We start from the raw sequence: 18,150 nt of genomic DNA, 5'->3' as shown, positions 1-18,150 counted from the left end.
CCCAGTGCGCTCTCCCATGCCTTTACTTAATGTGTTATTCCGTCCGTTCCCACGTTCGACCATTTGTTTCCGCAGCATTTCCTTTTGTATACTCATTGGGTTCCCTGTGGCTTCTTCTACCAAGTATGTTCCCCCATGTGCTTCCTACCTTTCCTGTCGTGCGTTTCCACCTGCGCCGCAACCCGGATAATCCGTTACCCCATTTGGCACCATGTAATCTCTGGTGGGTTCCCTTGTGCGTACCGCCAGCGTTCCCGTCGGTTCCATGTGGCTTCTTGCGTGTTTTGACTGGTACATGCGTTCTCTCGTGCCTTTCGTAGTGCATTCCCCAAGCATCTCCAAGTGTTTCATCCTGCGTTTCCTGTGCGTTCCGACGTGTTATGGTAAGCATTCACAGTGCATTCCCCCTTGCTTCCCTGTGGCTTCTCGCATGCCCTACCTTGTGCAAACAAACCGTACGTTCTAAGTGCGTTCCCCCGCGCCATCATATAAAGGCCGATGTTAAAAAGTTGCAACCGAGTAAAGACGTCTCTTTTCGCGGGATAAATTTTCCCTCTGCTTGAGAGGGGTCTGAATTAACTCCAAGATTTAGCCAGTGATGACATGGCTAAACACAGATCCGTTAATGTCTCGGATTGGCTGTTGCTCGTTTTAAATTTTGGCGCGTAAGTAAGAGCGAATCAGACACAATACACGGATCTCTGTCGAGTACGTCATCAGTGTGTAATTTTGGGATTTTTCAGGTCGAAGCTTCAATGTATCTGAAGCGAGGAAAAAATTAAGCCCGTGAAGAGAAACGTCTCTCTAGTACCAACGCTAATCCTGTCGAAAAAAGGGAAAGCCTATACACAGTGTCATACACAGTCAAACCACGTCAACAACTGTTTAATGCATAAAACGTACATCGTAAAAATACAATTTAACGTTCGTCTTCGAATCTTTAAGCGAAACTCTCGCTTTGGATTGTAGTGGTGTGCTACTCTGATATGAATCACCATAAAGTGACGTAATTTAAATTTCTGAACAAATGCAAACACAAATTTGTTCTTACATATAATACTATTGCAATATATTTTCCATTTTTTTCTAATTTTAAACGTGAACTTTTATGTAAAAATAAACGTAATATATATAAATAAACTTTCAATTAAAAAAGTAGATTGAGAACTTCTGTTTAAGGAATATCACATGTTAAGTCTCAATATCAATTTCCCCACCTTTCCTTACTGGCATACCTGATTAATACCATTTCAGAATAGGGTGGTTTTCAATTGAGTGTCGAAAGTAATTCGCATTTGCTTTGGTGGCGACACTTTCTCATCCGATTAGAAGTAAAAATTAAAACCAATTGTGAATTACTCACACGCGTTTTCCCGCGTTTCATATCGGCTACATGTGTCTACTTCGAGTTTTGATTGGCTTACTAGCATTGTCTGTGTCTTTAAAAATCGGCCAGAGCGACATTTGGTTTTGGTTTTACGACACTCAGATGAAAACCGTCTACCAAATCAGAATCGATAATCATTTTCTTTGCATCGCGATCGTCGTTATACAACTACTGTTTGCCTGGCGAGTGGCAGGCAAACAAAAGATGCTCACGATGATGCAAGAAAATTTTACTATAAGAAGCTCTGCCATTCAACCGAGCTCCAAAATAAAATTACTGGCTATTTCTGTAACGGTAATCAATTATATCAATAATAACTATCTCAATAAACAGTAACTTTACTAAACTAGATAGTGACGATGCAATGCTATTTTATGCTTCGGGTGGTTGAAAGTTTAATGTCGTCTGCCCTCTCTCAGGATCACGTAGTCTAAATATTCTCACACTTCGACTGCTTCCAATGGCACTAGGAATAAGAAACAAAAGGCCAGAATTTAAAGGGATAATTCCACGGTAAGGCCGTACTACTGGGACCCAAAATTCGCCCAAAGTCGCCTAATAGTCGGCTCTAAGTATGGATATTTTCTGTAACAATAGTCTATATGGTGAACCATGATAGGATCCCCACTCTGTACATGGATGGTGGTCACTTCACAACTGTACCCTTAGGTCGGTCACCTTAAAAGATGGTGCCTAAAGTTCGCTCAAAATCGCCCAAAATCGCCCGTAATATTGGACACAAGATAAGGATTCAAACCTCCTTGTGCCTTAAGTCGCCGCAGAAGTTACGCGCGACTTATATGAGAGTCCCAACTCGAGTTTTAGGCCTCACTGGTAACGTGGCTTGCTGGACTGGTGGTATTAGAACATAGACATTTCTCGTTGTAAGGTGAATCTTCGGCTTGTAAACAGTGAACCACATCCATTAGGGATTGCCTGCTTGCAACTCTTTCAGTTGTTTTCGCCCCCCACTCACTACACAAACCATCCTCACTACATCCCCCTCCCAACCGTTCTCCCCTTAAGCACCTCTGCATCTGCACTGTAAGCAATGTGTCCACACAACTAGTAAAAAATGTGGGTAAGAAATAGAACAAGATGAAAACGGTGGGAACAAGATGACAAAAAACAGGAATATGGTTTACTCGAAAAGGCAGAATATGCGTTCCTTTGGGATAGTTTTGGCGGGAAATCATAGGCGGCTGGACGTGTTCGCAACTCGCGCGTGCGCAGATACAATAGTTCTTAGATCACCTCTGCCACCGGTATTCCGTTTTCAGAATATGCGTTCTTTTGGGAATTGATGTTCTGTGTATTCTGTTATTCCTAAACCGGAATGAGTGTAGCCAGAATAGTCCCAAAAGAATGCACCCATGGTTATCAGTATAGAGAATCAATATTACAAGCTTGGAAATAAAGGGGTAAAAAGTGAACCTTTCAACGATACCTCATGTCCTGCGGCGTGAGAAGAATGAACTGCCTTTCTTGTTGTTCTTTGGCGACCTTTAACATCATTTCCATGCTAATCCGCCTGTTAACCATGTCCTGAAAATGTCAAGTGAACAAGTCTTTGGTCTGCACTTTACTTAGCGACTTAATTAGGCTTTACTTCGTTTTATAAAAAAAAATTAACGGCATGCAGAAGCGATGACAATACTTCTTTCGAGCGACCAAGGTCAAACGCGGTCTGGTAATTGTTTACACGGGGCAAGATGTCTGTTTTCTGAAGACAATAGAACCGTTAAAGTATAATTGTTTTTTTTTTTTTTTTTTTTTTTTTTTTTTAATATTTTTATTTCTTGCCATCAAACACAGTACGGAACTACTTACAATTAACATTACTTACAGTCCTACGCTCTCACACTATTCTTACTCACTCAACAATAAATACGCTACATACTCTCTATAAACAAGCAATACCTGTTTATTTCTTAAAGTATAATTGTTCTCTTTCGTTTATGTTTTGTATTAGTCCTTTCTAAGTTTCCAGGAGTATTTTGTTCTGTGTTCTTCGCTGCGATTTCTTGTTGCGCTAAACTTGATTCCGGTTCACGTCTCATTTATTCCTGTAGTTAGCTCCCAGTCCTGCTCGGAAGTCGATCGCGCAAAACGCCAAACAGAACCGGTCGACGGCCCATGACAGTAAAGCGATAGCTTACGTCATCGCTCAAAAACTCAGTGAAGAAAACAAGACTTGTATTTCTGAGAAGAGCTACTTACCATGAAAACATCGAATTCATCTAGACATCTGAAGGGCGACTCCATTGCTTCCCAAAGAGCCATTATGAAGGATACGGTGGAAAAAGATCGCTCTCCTCCAGATAACGAACGAGTATCCTTGGCAACCCGTTTGATACCCTGCTCAACATTTACCTAAAAAGGAACAACATACATATATATACGCGAACAACATCAACGAGCATACAAAATTTAGCTATCTGATCATGTCAAATATTGGTAAAATTTAAGAGGTTTTCAACAGCAAATGTTTCGTTAAATTTTCAACTTGTACCTCCCACAGTCTTTCACATTTAGTATAGGAGGCTTAAGGTAATTTATGTTGAAGGAATCATGTGAATTGAGTGTTGTTAAAGTCCAAACCGTCGAGTGATTGACAATACGGCGGATTATTCAATTGACATCAAAGTTACCGAAAATAGTGTAACTATTATATATTTGAACTGTAACTTCCATTTATTTTTCGGTAATAAAGCGTGTATACGCGCATTGAGGAACACCGATTTTCAGCCATTGGAATACACCTTCAAAATGAACACCGAATTGATAAAGTTGGCGACCTGACCAACAATTTTAAGATCTTAAAGAAATGTCAGGGAAAGTTCGATTGCTTCATCCACGAAATGTTGTGGATTCGCATGAAGAAACCGAGCCTTTAGACTCAGTCGGACTCAATTCGCGCGAAGGTATTTGTTTAGGCTTGAACGGACATTGTTCTCATTAATGAACATGAACATTGAACAGTTATTTTTATCTTAATTTATTCATTATCACACCTTTATCTTAGCATAAATAACTTTCTTTCCCATATGAATTTTAACTTGAAAATGGTGCCAGGATGTCACCGAAACGTCGTTCATTATTTTCGCTTGTATTTATTGTTAACAATAAAGCGTGTGTTGTTGTTGTCGTTAAGTGACAGGGCAATCCAAATTCGAAGAAATTGTGTAACTGGTGGAAGGCGTGGGATGGACCGTGGGATGTCATTTGTGGCACGTGCAGGAAAACATGTCAGTATCATGATCGACTGAGAAAACTTGGTTGTTCTGATTGGTTATACCAGGTTGTACAAGTATTTTCAACCAGTTACAGAGCTCAGCGAACGAAGGCCACACCAAACGAAGATTACTTTTGACAGGTAATGAACGTTTATTCGTTTGTCTCACGATAGAATCGCTTTGAGATGTTGATCGCGACACGCAGGGTCAAAGAGGCTATCCAAATAAGACTTCATTCTAATAACATCAATAGAGATAGCGGAATTGAAATTCCTGAAGCATGGGTACCTACGATCAGAAAGCACAACAGCCGTTCAACTATAAAGTGGACCTCTGAGGGAACATCATCTGTTAGTCGGAATAATAATGAGGATCGAAATGCACCAATCACAGCGAACCAACGTGCATAAATAGCGACGCGTTAACAATCGACCTCATCGCCTGATGAAGACTAGCAGTATTGCAGTCGAAACGTCGCGATCAACATCTTAAAGCGATTCTATCGTGAGACAAACGAATAAACGTTCATTACCTATCTTACACCACGATGAACAATATTCACATCTTTAATACTTTTGACAGACTGTTAAATATCCAGTTTGATGGAAAAGGCAATGAACCGAAGCAAACACATAATAATCGTAAACTGTAACTGAGGGCGATTGTGAATTGAAGTACGAAGCTGATTCTTGTTCTCATGGTCATCTAACTTACTATCGATATTTTCTTTTTTCCTAGCTTTAGTAATTAGCAATTAAGCATCAGTAATTAGTTTAAGTTATTAGTAATATACATCAAATAATTTAAGCAATAGATAGTTTTTAATCTTTTTTTAATCTTCTTATCGTAACTACGCGCCCCTTCAATCAGCTTCTTTATTTTAGTTTTATAGTTGACGGGGTAAGCATATGTTTTTAAAAAAGTTTACTTATTCTCCTATTGAGCTAACACCCGCCTTAAAGAAATGCTCTCGGCCTTTGTGTTTGTGTGGTAAGTAAATCTTTATATATAAAGAAAAACCTCAGTCACAGAAATAAACGCACCTGAAGCCCCAGAATTTCGCTGCCGTGATCGAACACCATCTTGCCATTGTAACCTCTCTGAGAAAGCATCATTTGGAAGAAGAACTTAGCTCGGATAGCGATGAAATGACGGTAATTCACAAACGCTTTCGCTCGGTCCTCCATTACTTTCCTTAAACGCTGCAAGTGAGTAAGAGAAGCAGTATTAATAGAGGATATTACACGGTGGCGAGAAGATACGAATTTTATGTTCGAGTGCCGGGCAAAAACAATATCTCAGGAGTGAGCGCAACGAACGAATGAGATATTGTTTTTGCCACAAGAAGATAAAATTCATAACTTTGAGCCATCGTCTAATGTTCTCTTTATTATATAGTCAAAAACTACAGAAGTGTCGAAAGCACAAACCTTTAATATGTAAACTCTAGCACTTTGGCGCCTGGAATTTCTTAAATATCTCTACTTTAGGTCTACTTTGCAAGAGACTCATTGAATCTTTTGAGTAATGTGAAGTTTTCTTCTACATGTTTGTATTTTTCTGCTCCTTATTTAGTGAAGGATTTAAAGTTGCCATCTTTCAACAGGCGTTTGACAGCCATTCAGCAGTGTAGTGGCGTGAAATGACGTCATCGATATCCTCACTAGTGTGGATATGGAAAATACGCCACTACAGTCCCGGATGTAATTACGTATGAATTTTATCAGTGGTCTATTTTCCAGTAAAACACTCGCGTCTATATAATTAAAGACATTTTTTCTACTGTCGACTTGGTATGATAAAAGAAAAACACAGCTTCAAAACAACCTTGAGCGTGCGACAAATAAACACCAACAGAATGTAAGTTAGTTAGACTGAGAAATCAAAATGAGCATTTCCCAGTCATTTCACTTTCAAACACCACAGGGGCAGTGGGGGTGAAGGAAACGCGAAACTGCGGGAAAAAAGTTCGGCTCCAACATTTCTATGCCAATTTTTTTTCCTCGAAATTTCGCGTTTCCCTCACCTCCACTAACTGCCCCCAGGTCTCCGAGGACGCGTTAGCAACTGTAGAAAGAAAACAAATAGTCACCTTGCTGTATTTTTTTAGATTCTTCAGTGACTCCATGATACCTTCGTACCGTTTCTTTGCTTCAAAGTACTCTCTTGTGATATCCTCGTGTTTACCTTTGCTGTAAATAATAATCAACGTTTCAATAAGAAACAAGATAAGATAGAACTCTCTTGAACAAAAAGAAGGAAGAAGGAAAACCCTGTGGAACATTTTTTTCCAGTTTGAATTGCTGTCTCTTGAGAATAGACTTCTATTTCGCCATGGCTACTAATGTCGTTGGATTTTACGGGATAGTTGTAGAATGCTGTACTCTTTACAATAGTCCTATCTAACACTGTCGCCAAATAAACTCGCACACTCGAAACTCGCGTTTCTTCAGAGTGTACAACCTAACGATGCTAAAGAAACAAGATACTATAGAACAGTTTGTACTTTTGCTTGTGCTCATACGCACGCGACCTATCAGAATGAATTTGGTGGAAATGAACACGTAGAAATGTGCCCATTCGCATACTGCTGCAACACTTTTGAGTGAAAAGAGATTGTCTTGTCTTATAAGGAGGCAAGCGTGGCCGAGTGGTTTAGGGCGCTGGTGTTGTAATCTGGTGGTCTCCGGTTCAAGACCTGCCCTTGCCACTAGCTGGATTTGTTTCTCGGTTGTCCCGAGTTCAAATCCTTGGTCACGCTTTGTATATAATCAACTGGTCTCCTTCTGCCAGTTGGGATTTTTAACCTTGTTATGTTCATTTAAAATATTTGTTTCCTCTGTTTCAGTGGCATGCCTGTAAACTAGCTATCTCGAAGCTAAGTGCATGACCACTATAAAAAACATTTACATTTTTACATTGAGAAAAAAAAAAAGACGGAAAAGATGCGAGTACAAGGACATGAAACAAAAACAAAATGAAGATGAAACATGCAAAGTGCAGTGTTCATACTTTCGTTCTTCGGTCTGTATTCGTTTCGTCTTTTGAATGATCTCAGTCTCGAGGCTTTTCACAGTCCTTCTGGTAGCAACTCGTTCACAAAACTGGCTTGCTTGCTCGGTCTTTACCTGTAAAGAAAAAAAAAACTATACTTTTCAGCAAAGAAAAAAGGGTCCCTGGTGGCATCATAGTGATAAGTATGTGACATCAACACCTTAAAAATCCACCGAATCACGCTTCTCTTTCAATTTAATCTTGCTTTAATCAGCTAAGGGTGCGTTCTTTTGGATAAGTATCCAAGATCACTCGGTCGTGGCGCTCGGCCGTGAATCCACTCTGGGGGGGATTCACTTTCCTCGCCCTGTCCGCGTGATCTGTCGGTCCTGCTCCGGATCATCCCGGACGCAAAAAAGACCTTATTTACGTGTATCGTATTGTATTTATACTGGACAACCGAGTGAGGATACCCCCTTCCCCTTTTTACGCCTACGCAGGCTAGTAGGAGGATTGAGGGAATTCGAGGAGTGAAAGAGAGTGGGGTAGGGGTGGGAGAAGGGTTCCTCTCCCCTTTCTTTCCCCCTTCCCCTCTCCCACTTTTTACACCTGCTACGCAGGCTAGAATTTGGAAAGCTAAACTTACTCAATTTGGAAAGCCGACGTTTTGGGGGGTTAGCATTTCATCAGATTGACCTCCAATATCCAACACTTAATAGGAGCGTGGTGAATCTACCAAGGCATTAAGATTTACGTCTAATACAGAATAAGAGCAGGATTTCGTGGGATATTTATACGCTCTGATACAAATAGCAGCACTGTAGATTCTTTCCTCTAACACTTACCCTAACTAGTTTTTTCATGGCTTCATGTTCTCGCTCTGCTTTTCTGATTGAATCCTGCAGTTCTCTGAGCCGTGTTTCAAAGTGTTTCCTGTGGCTCTTTTGAGTCTCAATCTGTACTTCAATTTCATGTTGCTGATTCTGTAGGAGACGTGGATAAAACGAAAAAATTTTATGAGTGTTTCCATTAAAGCAGCCTTGATTTCTTTTTTTTTTTTTTTTACCTCAACGACCATTTTTAGACTCTAACCCAGTTCTCAAAACACCTTTAGGTGCTTATTCCGTTTTTTCCTATAAGGTTGCTTATTCTTAAAATCCCTTAGGTGCTTATTTCGTTCATTCCAAGTGTGAGTGATTAAAAACACTCGCAAGCCCATGTAGTTTATCGCCACCACTTTTTTAGAACATTTGCAGTAATTACACATCCTTGTAGACTACAACTGACAAATCATTATAAACAAAAATGTCTAGTACACACAGATTTTTTGAAGAGCACTAGTTATGTAGATGGTTGGATAAATAATTTGTCCTCTGGCAAAACAAGGACCATTCAAAACATAAGACAAAAGGTAAAGGTAAAGTCAGCATACGAGACTAGCAGCCAGTCAGGCTGGAACTTATCCTGGTTTCCGCAGAATAAAGCGACTAGAAGTATTTCTACTTTCCCCTGGATAGGACGCTAGTCCATCGCAGGGTTATGGCCTCCCAGTTACATTTGCCCATACCCATTTATACACCTGGGTGGAGAGAGGCACTACAGGAGTCAAGTGTCTTGCCCAAGAACACAGTGCACTGAGCCAGCCAGGGCTCAAAACCCAGACCGCTCAGAGTCCAGCACACTAACCTAAGGGCCACTGCACTTCTACATAAGACAAAAACATGACTGTTTTTACATTCCAAATCCTAGGGCATAAAGTATTCATCTTTGATAAATGATGCAAAAAACACACATTCATGCACTCACCCTAAATGGATCAGCCTTTTCCAGTAAACTTTGTATCTTCTCCCTGTGTTGCGTTTCCTTAAGCTGTTGTTTGCTCAGTTCATCTTGTGCTTTCTCTGCCTCTTCTTCAACTACAGTAGTCTACAATGGAATCAAAACGTTTGACTGTCTTCAACAAAATTATTGAGTTTGTACATTAATAAGGTAAAAGGGAGAGGACAAGTGATGTTTTTATTAACATACACTGGGAATGTTTTATCTTTCGTTCACACACACACAACACAGCTATCCATGGAAGTTGAATACAGATTTTTTGTGGTCAATGTTTTCTTCTAAAATCAGGGCTTGTTTCATAATGCCACGTTGCACTGGCCGTTACAAAAACAGCTTTTGAAGCGTTCTTGAACGTCTATATAACACAATCCTTTCTTTTAACATCACATTAAACCTACTATAACATCCAATTGATGTTATAGTGATGCACAGTGATTTACAGATGCCATAAAAAGATTGCATCTTACTGAGTACATGTACTTATTCACTTCATAATATCTTTGCAACTTTTCAAGGGGAATTAAATGTCTCAATTCCGTTCAACGTGTTCAACTGGAATTGAGATGGAATACGCCTTGTGGCTGCAGAAGGCCACCGAAGGTGTATTTGAATTTTTATCACTATTTGCCTGAGGGCAAAATGGGCCAGCAGCAAAGCTTCCAAGAGTGACAGTGCAATAAATACTAGTTATGCAACGCTTTCGAGTGGTATACTATGAAATATCCCACGAGTCACTTGTATTTTCTCGGTATACAGACGAGCCTTTAGGCGAGTGTGTATACCAAGAAAATACAAGTGACAAGTGGGATATTCCATAGTATACCACGAGAAAGTGTTGTGTAACTATTTTATACCATGCCATAGAAAATACGCTTACTGAATTTCGTCGAGAATACAATCGCAGCGCACGATGGGAAGGTTGGGTTGAATACCGTCGAATATACAATGGCTATCCTGTATTCTGATTGGCTGTATTTTCTATGGCATGGTATAAAAACCACTATCTGCACTGTCTACATTCTTACCTGTTGTTCCAGGTCTTCTAGCTGCTGAGTGTAGTGCTCTACTTCTTCTTCCTGGAAACATGAAATTCAAAAACAATGATACAGACGAAGCTCTCTTAAAAAGGGACTACGTCACGGATTATATTTCTGTCGCATGAAACCTGGAAATAATAGTCCATTTTTATTAAAAATTGCTATATTAGAGCACTGAAACTGTTAACTAGCATTATTGGCCTCGGATAGCGCGGATGGAAATGGATTGCAATTTGAAACCGTTAGGCAAACGTTTTCAAATTGTTTCAGCGCGTCTTAAAAAAAATTGATATTGATAGCCGTAGCTTGATTTCTATCCACAATTAGTAGAAACTCGGCTGTGTTCTATTGGAAATCCGCGAATCTGATTGGTTCTCCCACTGATTTCTATTCGCCGATAGAAAACAGTCGCGCGCGCGTAGCTAATTAAGCGGTGAATTTTCTTGATTTTTGTCTTCAAAGTGCACAATATTGTAGGTTTTGGACTGCAATCCTTTAGAGTTTCTACTAAAACAATTAGACTACTCGCCCTCGTTTTCCATGAGCGATAGTCAACTCGGCTGCGCCTCGTTGACTATTTGCTCATAGAAAACTCGGGCTCGTAGTCTAATTGTTAATTAGCTCACAGGGGAGCTTGGAAAATCTTTTTTCCGAGTATTCAACTTGAGAACGCTTCTTCATTTACTTTCACTTTATCCAAGTTGCCATTTCACTTTACATTTATCCACATTTATCATTTTGACATATTTGAGCCTGCAATTGGCAGGACATGTGTCACACATACATGTAAGAACCTAGTATATGACCTCGCTCACCACGAGTCTCCCATAGCTCAGTGGTTAGAGCGTCCAACCGGTATTTCTGGAAGGTCATGGGTTCGACTCCCGTTGGGGGAGCTCGGAAAATCTTTTTTCCGAGTATTCAACTTGAGAACGCTTCTTCATTTACTTTCATCTTCCTTTAGATATTGTTTTTTGTGCATTAGGTTGCCTTCCACTAATTTCAGAACAGTTTAGACCAAAATCTCCGTGACATAGTCCCTTTAACGGACACTCTCGTAAGCTGACAGCTCTACTTACGGCCGCCATGTTTGAAACCCCCGTTTTAACTCCCATACAAACTCTGTATTTTTACATTCTCGTAAGCGACCGCGGACAATTTCAGAGATTACGACTTAGACTTTTTCTTTGTTTTTAAGCTCCCGTAAGGGGACACCCCAAAGAAAATCCTATTTACAACCTCTGTATCTTGTTTTTATTAATCAACTTTACATCGCCGTTGGTCACAATGATTTTACAGTAATTACAGTACCACATTTCAGTGTTTGTATTGTTGCCATCCACGTCCGTCCGGTTGTTGTTAGTTGGGCAAGCTCCCGTAAGCGGCCATCTATCCCCTACACCTCTAGTGGCCGCTCACGAGAACCATTCTCCCTGCATTCTCGTAAGCGGCCAGCTCCAGATACGGACACTTTTTTTTTCAGGTCCCCAGGGTGTCCGCTTATGAGAGCTTCGACTGTATTTGAATAAAACTGACGAAAAAGCTACCCACAAAATCTCTTAAGCAAGCCAATACAATTAACAAAACTGGAACTAGTAAGAAAATACTTCATTATGAAACTTAAACGCACCAATGTTGTGACATCAGGAAGGTCTTCTTCTTCATAATTCTCAAGCTCTGTTATTTCCTAAGGTAAGATTGAAGCCAGTGTTAAGTTTACAGTTTTTTTCTTTTAAGAGAACTAAAGCAATTGTAACATTAAATTGAATAGCCGATGAAATACCCAAGTCGGTAATGTTTGATTGTAGTATATGAATTATCAAGATAAAACTTCTTCTTGAAAAAATAAATAAATAAATAAATAAGAAAGCTGATGTTTCAAGCATTAACATTTGACAGAGCAAATTTTATTTTCATGAAAGGCTAATATCCACTTACACGTTACATTACTGTCCTTTGAAAAGAAATTATGTTAAAAGTTGTACTTACACCAAGGAATTTATTGACTGCCTCCTGTTCACGAAACGCTTTCTGTTTTGCTTTCTTAAGCTCTGTCTGTAAAATATTTTGAAAAAAGATAAATGTAATCAGGTCTTTGAAAATATGCAACATTATTAATTTCCTAGTCAAAAAACCTTCTTGGAAACCCTACAGGGAAAAGGTAAAAATCTGAACAAAAACTTTTTCACAATCAGGTGTTTGTTTAAACAATAGACAACACTTAACATGGAAACAATGGGCAAAAAAAAATCTTGCGGAATGTTAGGAGAAAACAAGACAAGCTTGTAAATCATGAGCCATTAGTCTCCTGGTTTTACAACAGCCCATAAATTTTTAAGACAATCAGAGTTCACATAGTATGTAACGGTCTTGGTTATTTTATAATAACTACATAATTTTATAATGTTAACTTTCCATTCACTGTGAAAAAAGGACTGGCCAATAACCCACCGTATTGTCTCTGATTGTTCTGTCAACATCGTCAAGGTCCCTCTGGCACTGCTGTTGATGCTGTCTCTTGTGCTCAATCTCTTGCTCAAGTTGTCTGTTCACAAAAACAAACAAAACAAAACAGTAAGATTGATGTGTGATCATTAGACATTACTGGCATTTCTTTTAATGCAATATTATTAAAGGTCCACCTTCAACGGATATGTCTTGCAACTGTTTGTTTTCATTTGAATAGCTAGCTCTTGTCCCAAAACACACTTCAAACTGGAGAGCTACTACTATTCAACTCGCTCTCACAGAAAATAGCAGAGTACAATTTTCATATATGCGTCTAGGGTTAATGGGGGCCTTGAAATCCATCTCCCTTACCTGATTTCTACTTCAATATCTTTCTGCAGGTATCTGGCCTTATCCATCATGGATGCATATGATCTAGCTGTCTTCCCGCCGAGCAGTTGATCTCCATTCATGGCATAAGCCTGAAGCATTACAAACATTAAAATTATTTTAGATGTGAGTGCTTTTCTGGAAAATAAACAACTCACAAAATTCATCCAGAAATACATCCAGGACCCTAGTGGCATATCTTTCATATCCTCGTTAGTGAGGATATCGATGGACAACACAATCTGTAAATCAACATCCCAGTCTCACCATTCTTGCTTTTGCAGGCGGGTTCTGGAACATAACTTGACGGGCTACTTTGGGATCCTCTATGAGTAAGACTGACTCAATAGCAACCTGGAAGGTGAAATGTCAGTACAAAAAGGGGAAAAATTGACATACACTGGGATTTACAGTTTAATTTAAAGCTTCAGAGACAATTTACAGGTTTTTCAAAGTGGCATTGTCAAGATCATTGTGTTATCCGCGAAGCTCTTTACACCTTTGGGAAATAACTGCTTTAAATTGTGCTTTAGTTTTGGGATTACAGTCAACTCTCTCTTAATGGACACCTCTATAAGACCGACACCTTCATAAGAAGGACACCTGGTGATGGTCCCTGCAGTTTTTCAGTCATTTTACGGTAACCAAACTCAGGTATAAGACGGACACCTCTCTAAGACGGACAATGAACACTTTGAAATCATTAACGGACACTTGAGACAGGGTTGGAAACTAAAATTTCGGAGCACTCGCCATCTGGGCGAGTGATCGTCAAATTGCGCTCGCCCAGATCAATTTTCTCTCGCCCAGTCTCCTCCATTTAAGAAAGGAAAATTAAGCCCCCTCCCCTAACAATTTTAATCACGTTCGATATTCGTGCCACAGTGGTGGTCAAGCATGATACAGACTGCAATCTATTTCTTGAATTAAAAATCGCCAAAAAAAAAGACCTTACTTCACAATTTAACCATGAGCATGCTTACTTCAAAAGTTGAAACGCAGTTTTAAAATTGATACGTCTTCCCAAATTCCTGTATGTTGCAAGCAAAGTGTTGAAATTGTAAAGAAAAAGAGGCGGGAAAATCAGGAAATAGCAATCTTGCCGAGTTTCGTGGACCGGTGGACGCTTACTTTGAAAAATATATTCTGGATATGAAAATAGTACTCGCCAAACCGGGCGAGTGATCCGTGATTTGTACTCGCCCGACAGTTATCACACTTGCCTGGGCGAGTGGCCGAGCGCTAATTTCCAACCCTGTTGAGAAGTTTTTTTTTATCATGTTTTATCAGTGAAAATACTTCCAAAATTCGTAAACTTAGTCAGTGCCCTAAGGAAACGTGTATACCAAGCTAACTAACCACAAACAATGACGCTTTGATGGATTACTTCTTTGCTTAGGTATATGGACATTAAAGAGGTTGTTTTCTACTTACAGTATTACAGTTTGTAGAAGCCCTAAATTTTTTGCTTTAACGGGCAAATACGGTCCCTTTATTATTTTAGTCTTGTTGCAGTTAGCAAAGGTTTGTTGCATTAAGCAAAAGTTTAGCTTTATTATCTCAGAATAACTGGTGTTGTCATGTCACCTCAACTCTCTACAGAGCAGACACCTCTCTAAGACGGACAGCTGCGGCCGGTCCCGAAGGTATCCATCTTACAGAGAGTTGACTGTCTTTTACTTTGACAACCTTTCCTATCTATACTTGTCTTTTTATTTCACAGCTTTTCATTTATAGGTAAAATACATTAAAAATAAAAATAAGAGATAAATGTACTGAAGCTAAATGAAAAATTCCGTGGCTAAGGCCCTGCTGACACAATATTTTGAAACAATGCCACATGTAATCAGCATGTGATAGAAATTGCTAACACCCCCACTCAGCACAGGAAATGTGTCAGCAGAACAGCAAAAATGATAAAATCTTTAGATGAATTAAATTTCTCATGACAGACAATAAATTATTGTTATTACTGTAACTGATCTAATTAACGCCCGGGGCCTCTATTAAATTTTCAGGGTCTTAGGGGAGATGTTAAATAGATATGAGGTGTTTATTAGAGAGAGGCGTTTAATTCACTTTAACTGTAACAACGTCAACAAAACAAATAGGATGCGTAGTTTGCTAGCGAAGTAAGATACAAAACAGAGTTGACTTTGGTGAATAGGAGACTAATCTAATCTGTGCTAATGCAAAGCCTAGATATGTTGTTCACAGTTTGATATCGACGCCTGGCTTCATTGTCATCGAGGTCAACCATGTTGGCGTTGTTGTGCTCTTTGATGTCCGAGTCAAGCAAGAAACTGACTATATTGGGTGATTTTACCATATGGAGCATTTCCTTGGTTTTTGAGGCATTTCTTACGTATTCTTGTAGGGGGCGTCTATTAGACACAGGGCATTTATTAGAGGGGAGTGTCTAATACAAACTTTACCCTTCAGGAGAGGCATCTATTAGATACGAGGCGTTTATTTGAGAGTGGGCGTTTATTAGTTCATTTACGGTATGCCCTGGTGACATGATGTCAGGTCTTTACGCACCTGGTCAATAAGACAGTTTGTGACAACAGGATTGTCAATCAACAGCATGTCTAGCACAGTCGGGAACTCGGATCTTGGTTTCTGTAACAACAACAAAATGCTTTGCCAAATTATTCCAAGAAGGGAGAAGAGATACACAAAGTGGAAAAGGCCTTTTTGTTACCGTTTTTGTAGTTATCCAGATTCAACATTGAACAGGAAACTTGCCTATCTGACCCAGATTACACTACATACAAGACCGTGCTTGGACAAGTTTTAGACTTTTTTGTTGCATTCTTCATTCATGCAATTTTATTGAAAGATCTTTCTGATTTTTGTGAAAACTGTAAAACATTATTATTGCCGATTACTTACATTGGCTGAGACATCATGGACATGATCCTAAAGGGGGCAAACAAACAAGAGTCATGAAATGCTTTCCAATAGATAATAATATGTGCTTACTTTAAGGTGAAAGACTAAATTACACTTTACAGCACAACTTTAGAACTCCTCTAGTACTGTATTGTCCGATGAGTTTTGAAATATTCCCTTTTTTGCGAAAGTAGGCGTAAAATTGGTAAAAAGCACTAAACATTGAGCGTCACTATGATTCATATATTTCATTTTTTTCGAAATCGCGCATGTCTACCTACTTCTTACGGTTTGGATATCGGATATGGGACATTTTTAAAAGGAATGAGGGATGAAGCCTCTCAAAAAACATAAAAAAAGAAGCAAATTTCTTTATATGAAGTCTTGTCTTTATTCTACGCATAAATTATACCATTTAAAAAGAAATTCCAAGATATTTCAAAATTCCTCTTGTAGATTTTGCTGAAACTCCCAGAGTTGAAGGCAAACATTTAAAGTATACGTAGCGTGGAGGATCTCGAAAGAAAATGCGGTTACGGGCTAAAATTCGATTCGGAGCAAAAACCTGTGTGACGTCATTGTCACGTGACATTCATTCCGATCTCCCAAAAATTAATATCATGTTGCAGTTTATTCTATGTGTAAACCATGTGATATAGTGAATATGTCATTGACATTAATCCTTTTAAGTATGAGGGTTTCAAAGTTGATAGGTATCGCTAGAAAACAACTGGGTCGAGCCACCTTAATGTGCTGTACAGTCAGAAATCTACAAAACCTACATGTAATTTCAAAAAATAAAGAACAAACCTGAAACCTGCTGACAATGATGGTTGGAATGTTATCTCTGCAAACTTGTGAAAAAAGCTGCTTTAAAACTTGCTGGTCGTGATTGTCATGGCAACAGAATGCCCAGCCAAACTTTTTGATACACGACTCCACGGCTAAAGCCCACCTTTCATCTTTCAGGGTCAGATGTGCACCTTGAACAACAAAAAGATTACAATAAGGGAAGGTCTTCTGGTGTACATTTGTTAGACTTGGCATAAATCACTATCTAATTTGGTGGATTGCAGCACAGTATATCAATTTTAAACTAGAATTGAATGGCTCGATGCAAGTCTATGTGAAATGACTTTTTGGATGAAAAATCGTTTTTTTTTTTTAATTCCAACATGCCTGAATTTTTGCGTGTGGTCTTCAATTTAATGGAAAAACATTGCCCTCTAATTCATTTTGCTGGTTTGCACTTTAGGACTATGGTTTTTGGAACAGAAGTTGCTTCTAGACCTCCCCTGGCTCAGTGCGTCTGAGTTTACCACCAGTCTTCACCCCAAAAAGTTACTTAGTATCCTGCTGCAAGCCATTCAGTATAGAGGATGATAGGTATGCTTAATGAGAAAAATATGGATTTAATGAGCACTCAAGTGCCAGTTAATCTTCAAGTAATGTCCATTTTTTTAGATTGAAATTGGCTAACCAAACATTATTTTTGCTTGACAGCCTATGAAGATCATTATAAGGTCTTTAAAGAGTTTGAACAATTTTGAAACACGCTAACAAATTAAAGATAAAACTTAAATTTCAATATACCAACAGGCTCTGAAGTTCCACACCAAGAGCTGTAAACCACTAAAATGTATGCATGCAAATAACTGACTGAGTGACTGACTTACTGACTACTGACTGACTAAATGACTGACTGAATGAATGACTTTCTGTCTGACTGACTGACTAACTGACTGACTGACTGACTGACTAAGGGAGGGACTGACTGACTAACTGACTAAGGGAGGGATGGATGGACTGACTGACTGACTGGACTGACTTACTGACTGACTGACTGACTGACTGAATGACTTTCTGTCTGACTGACTGACTGAGGGACCAACTGACTGACTGAGGGAGGGATGGACTGACAGAC

The 18,150-nt window shown here is 39.2% G+C and overlaps 1 protein-coding gene across 1 annotated transcript in view; it reads right to left on the bottom strand.

The window, feature by feature from the left end:
• Nucleotides 1–869: 869 nt before the first annotated feature.
• Nucleotides 870–18,150, bottom strand: part of LOC144656287 (structural maintenance of chromosomes protein 6-like) — a 21,405-nt gene continuing 4,124 nt past the window's right edge. The window contains exons 3-20 of the mRNA XM_078516517.1: nt 17,707–17,782; nt 17,037–17,209; nt 16,227–16,253; nt 15,873–15,953; nt 13,599–13,685; nt 13,314–13,423; nt 12,945–13,038; nt 12,483–12,548; nt 12,124–12,180; nt 10,482–10,532; nt 9,424–9,543; nt 8,463–8,600; nt 7,636–7,751; nt 6,716–6,815; nt 5,667–5,825; nt 3,608–3,760; nt 2,835–2,932; nt 870–1,853 (exon numbers count right to left, since the gene is read on the bottom strand). Of these exons, the coding sequence (XP_078372643.1) occupies nt 1,760–1,853; nt 2,835–2,932; nt 3,608–3,760; nt 5,667–5,825; nt 6,716–6,815; nt 7,636–7,751; nt 8,463–8,600; nt 9,424–9,543; nt 10,482–10,532; nt 12,124–12,180; nt 12,483–12,548; nt 12,945–13,038; nt 13,314–13,423; nt 13,599–13,685; nt 15,873–15,953; nt 16,227–16,253; nt 17,037–17,209; nt 17,707–17,782 (1,800 nt within the window). The 3' untranslated portion in view covers nt 870–1,759. The remainder of the gene's footprint in view (nt 1,854–2,834; nt 2,933–3,607; nt 3,761–5,666; nt 5,826–6,715; nt 6,816–7,635; nt 7,752–8,462; nt 8,601–9,423; nt 9,544–10,481; nt 10,533–12,123; nt 12,181–12,482; nt 12,549–12,944; nt 13,039–13,313; nt 13,424–13,598; nt 13,686–15,872; nt 15,954–16,226; nt 16,254–17,036; nt 17,210–17,706; nt 17,783–18,150) is intronic.

Source organism: Oculina patagonica, chromosome 6, assembly GCF_052425735.1.
Source record: "Oculina patagonica isolate OP01 chromosome 6, crgOcupat, whole genome shotgun sequence".
Taxonomy (NCBI): Eukaryota; Metazoa; Cnidaria; class Anthozoa; order Scleractinia; family Oculinidae; genus Oculina; species Oculina patagonica.
Note: the sequence above shows the minus strand (reverse complement) of the source record. Positions and strands in the feature narration are given on the sequence as shown.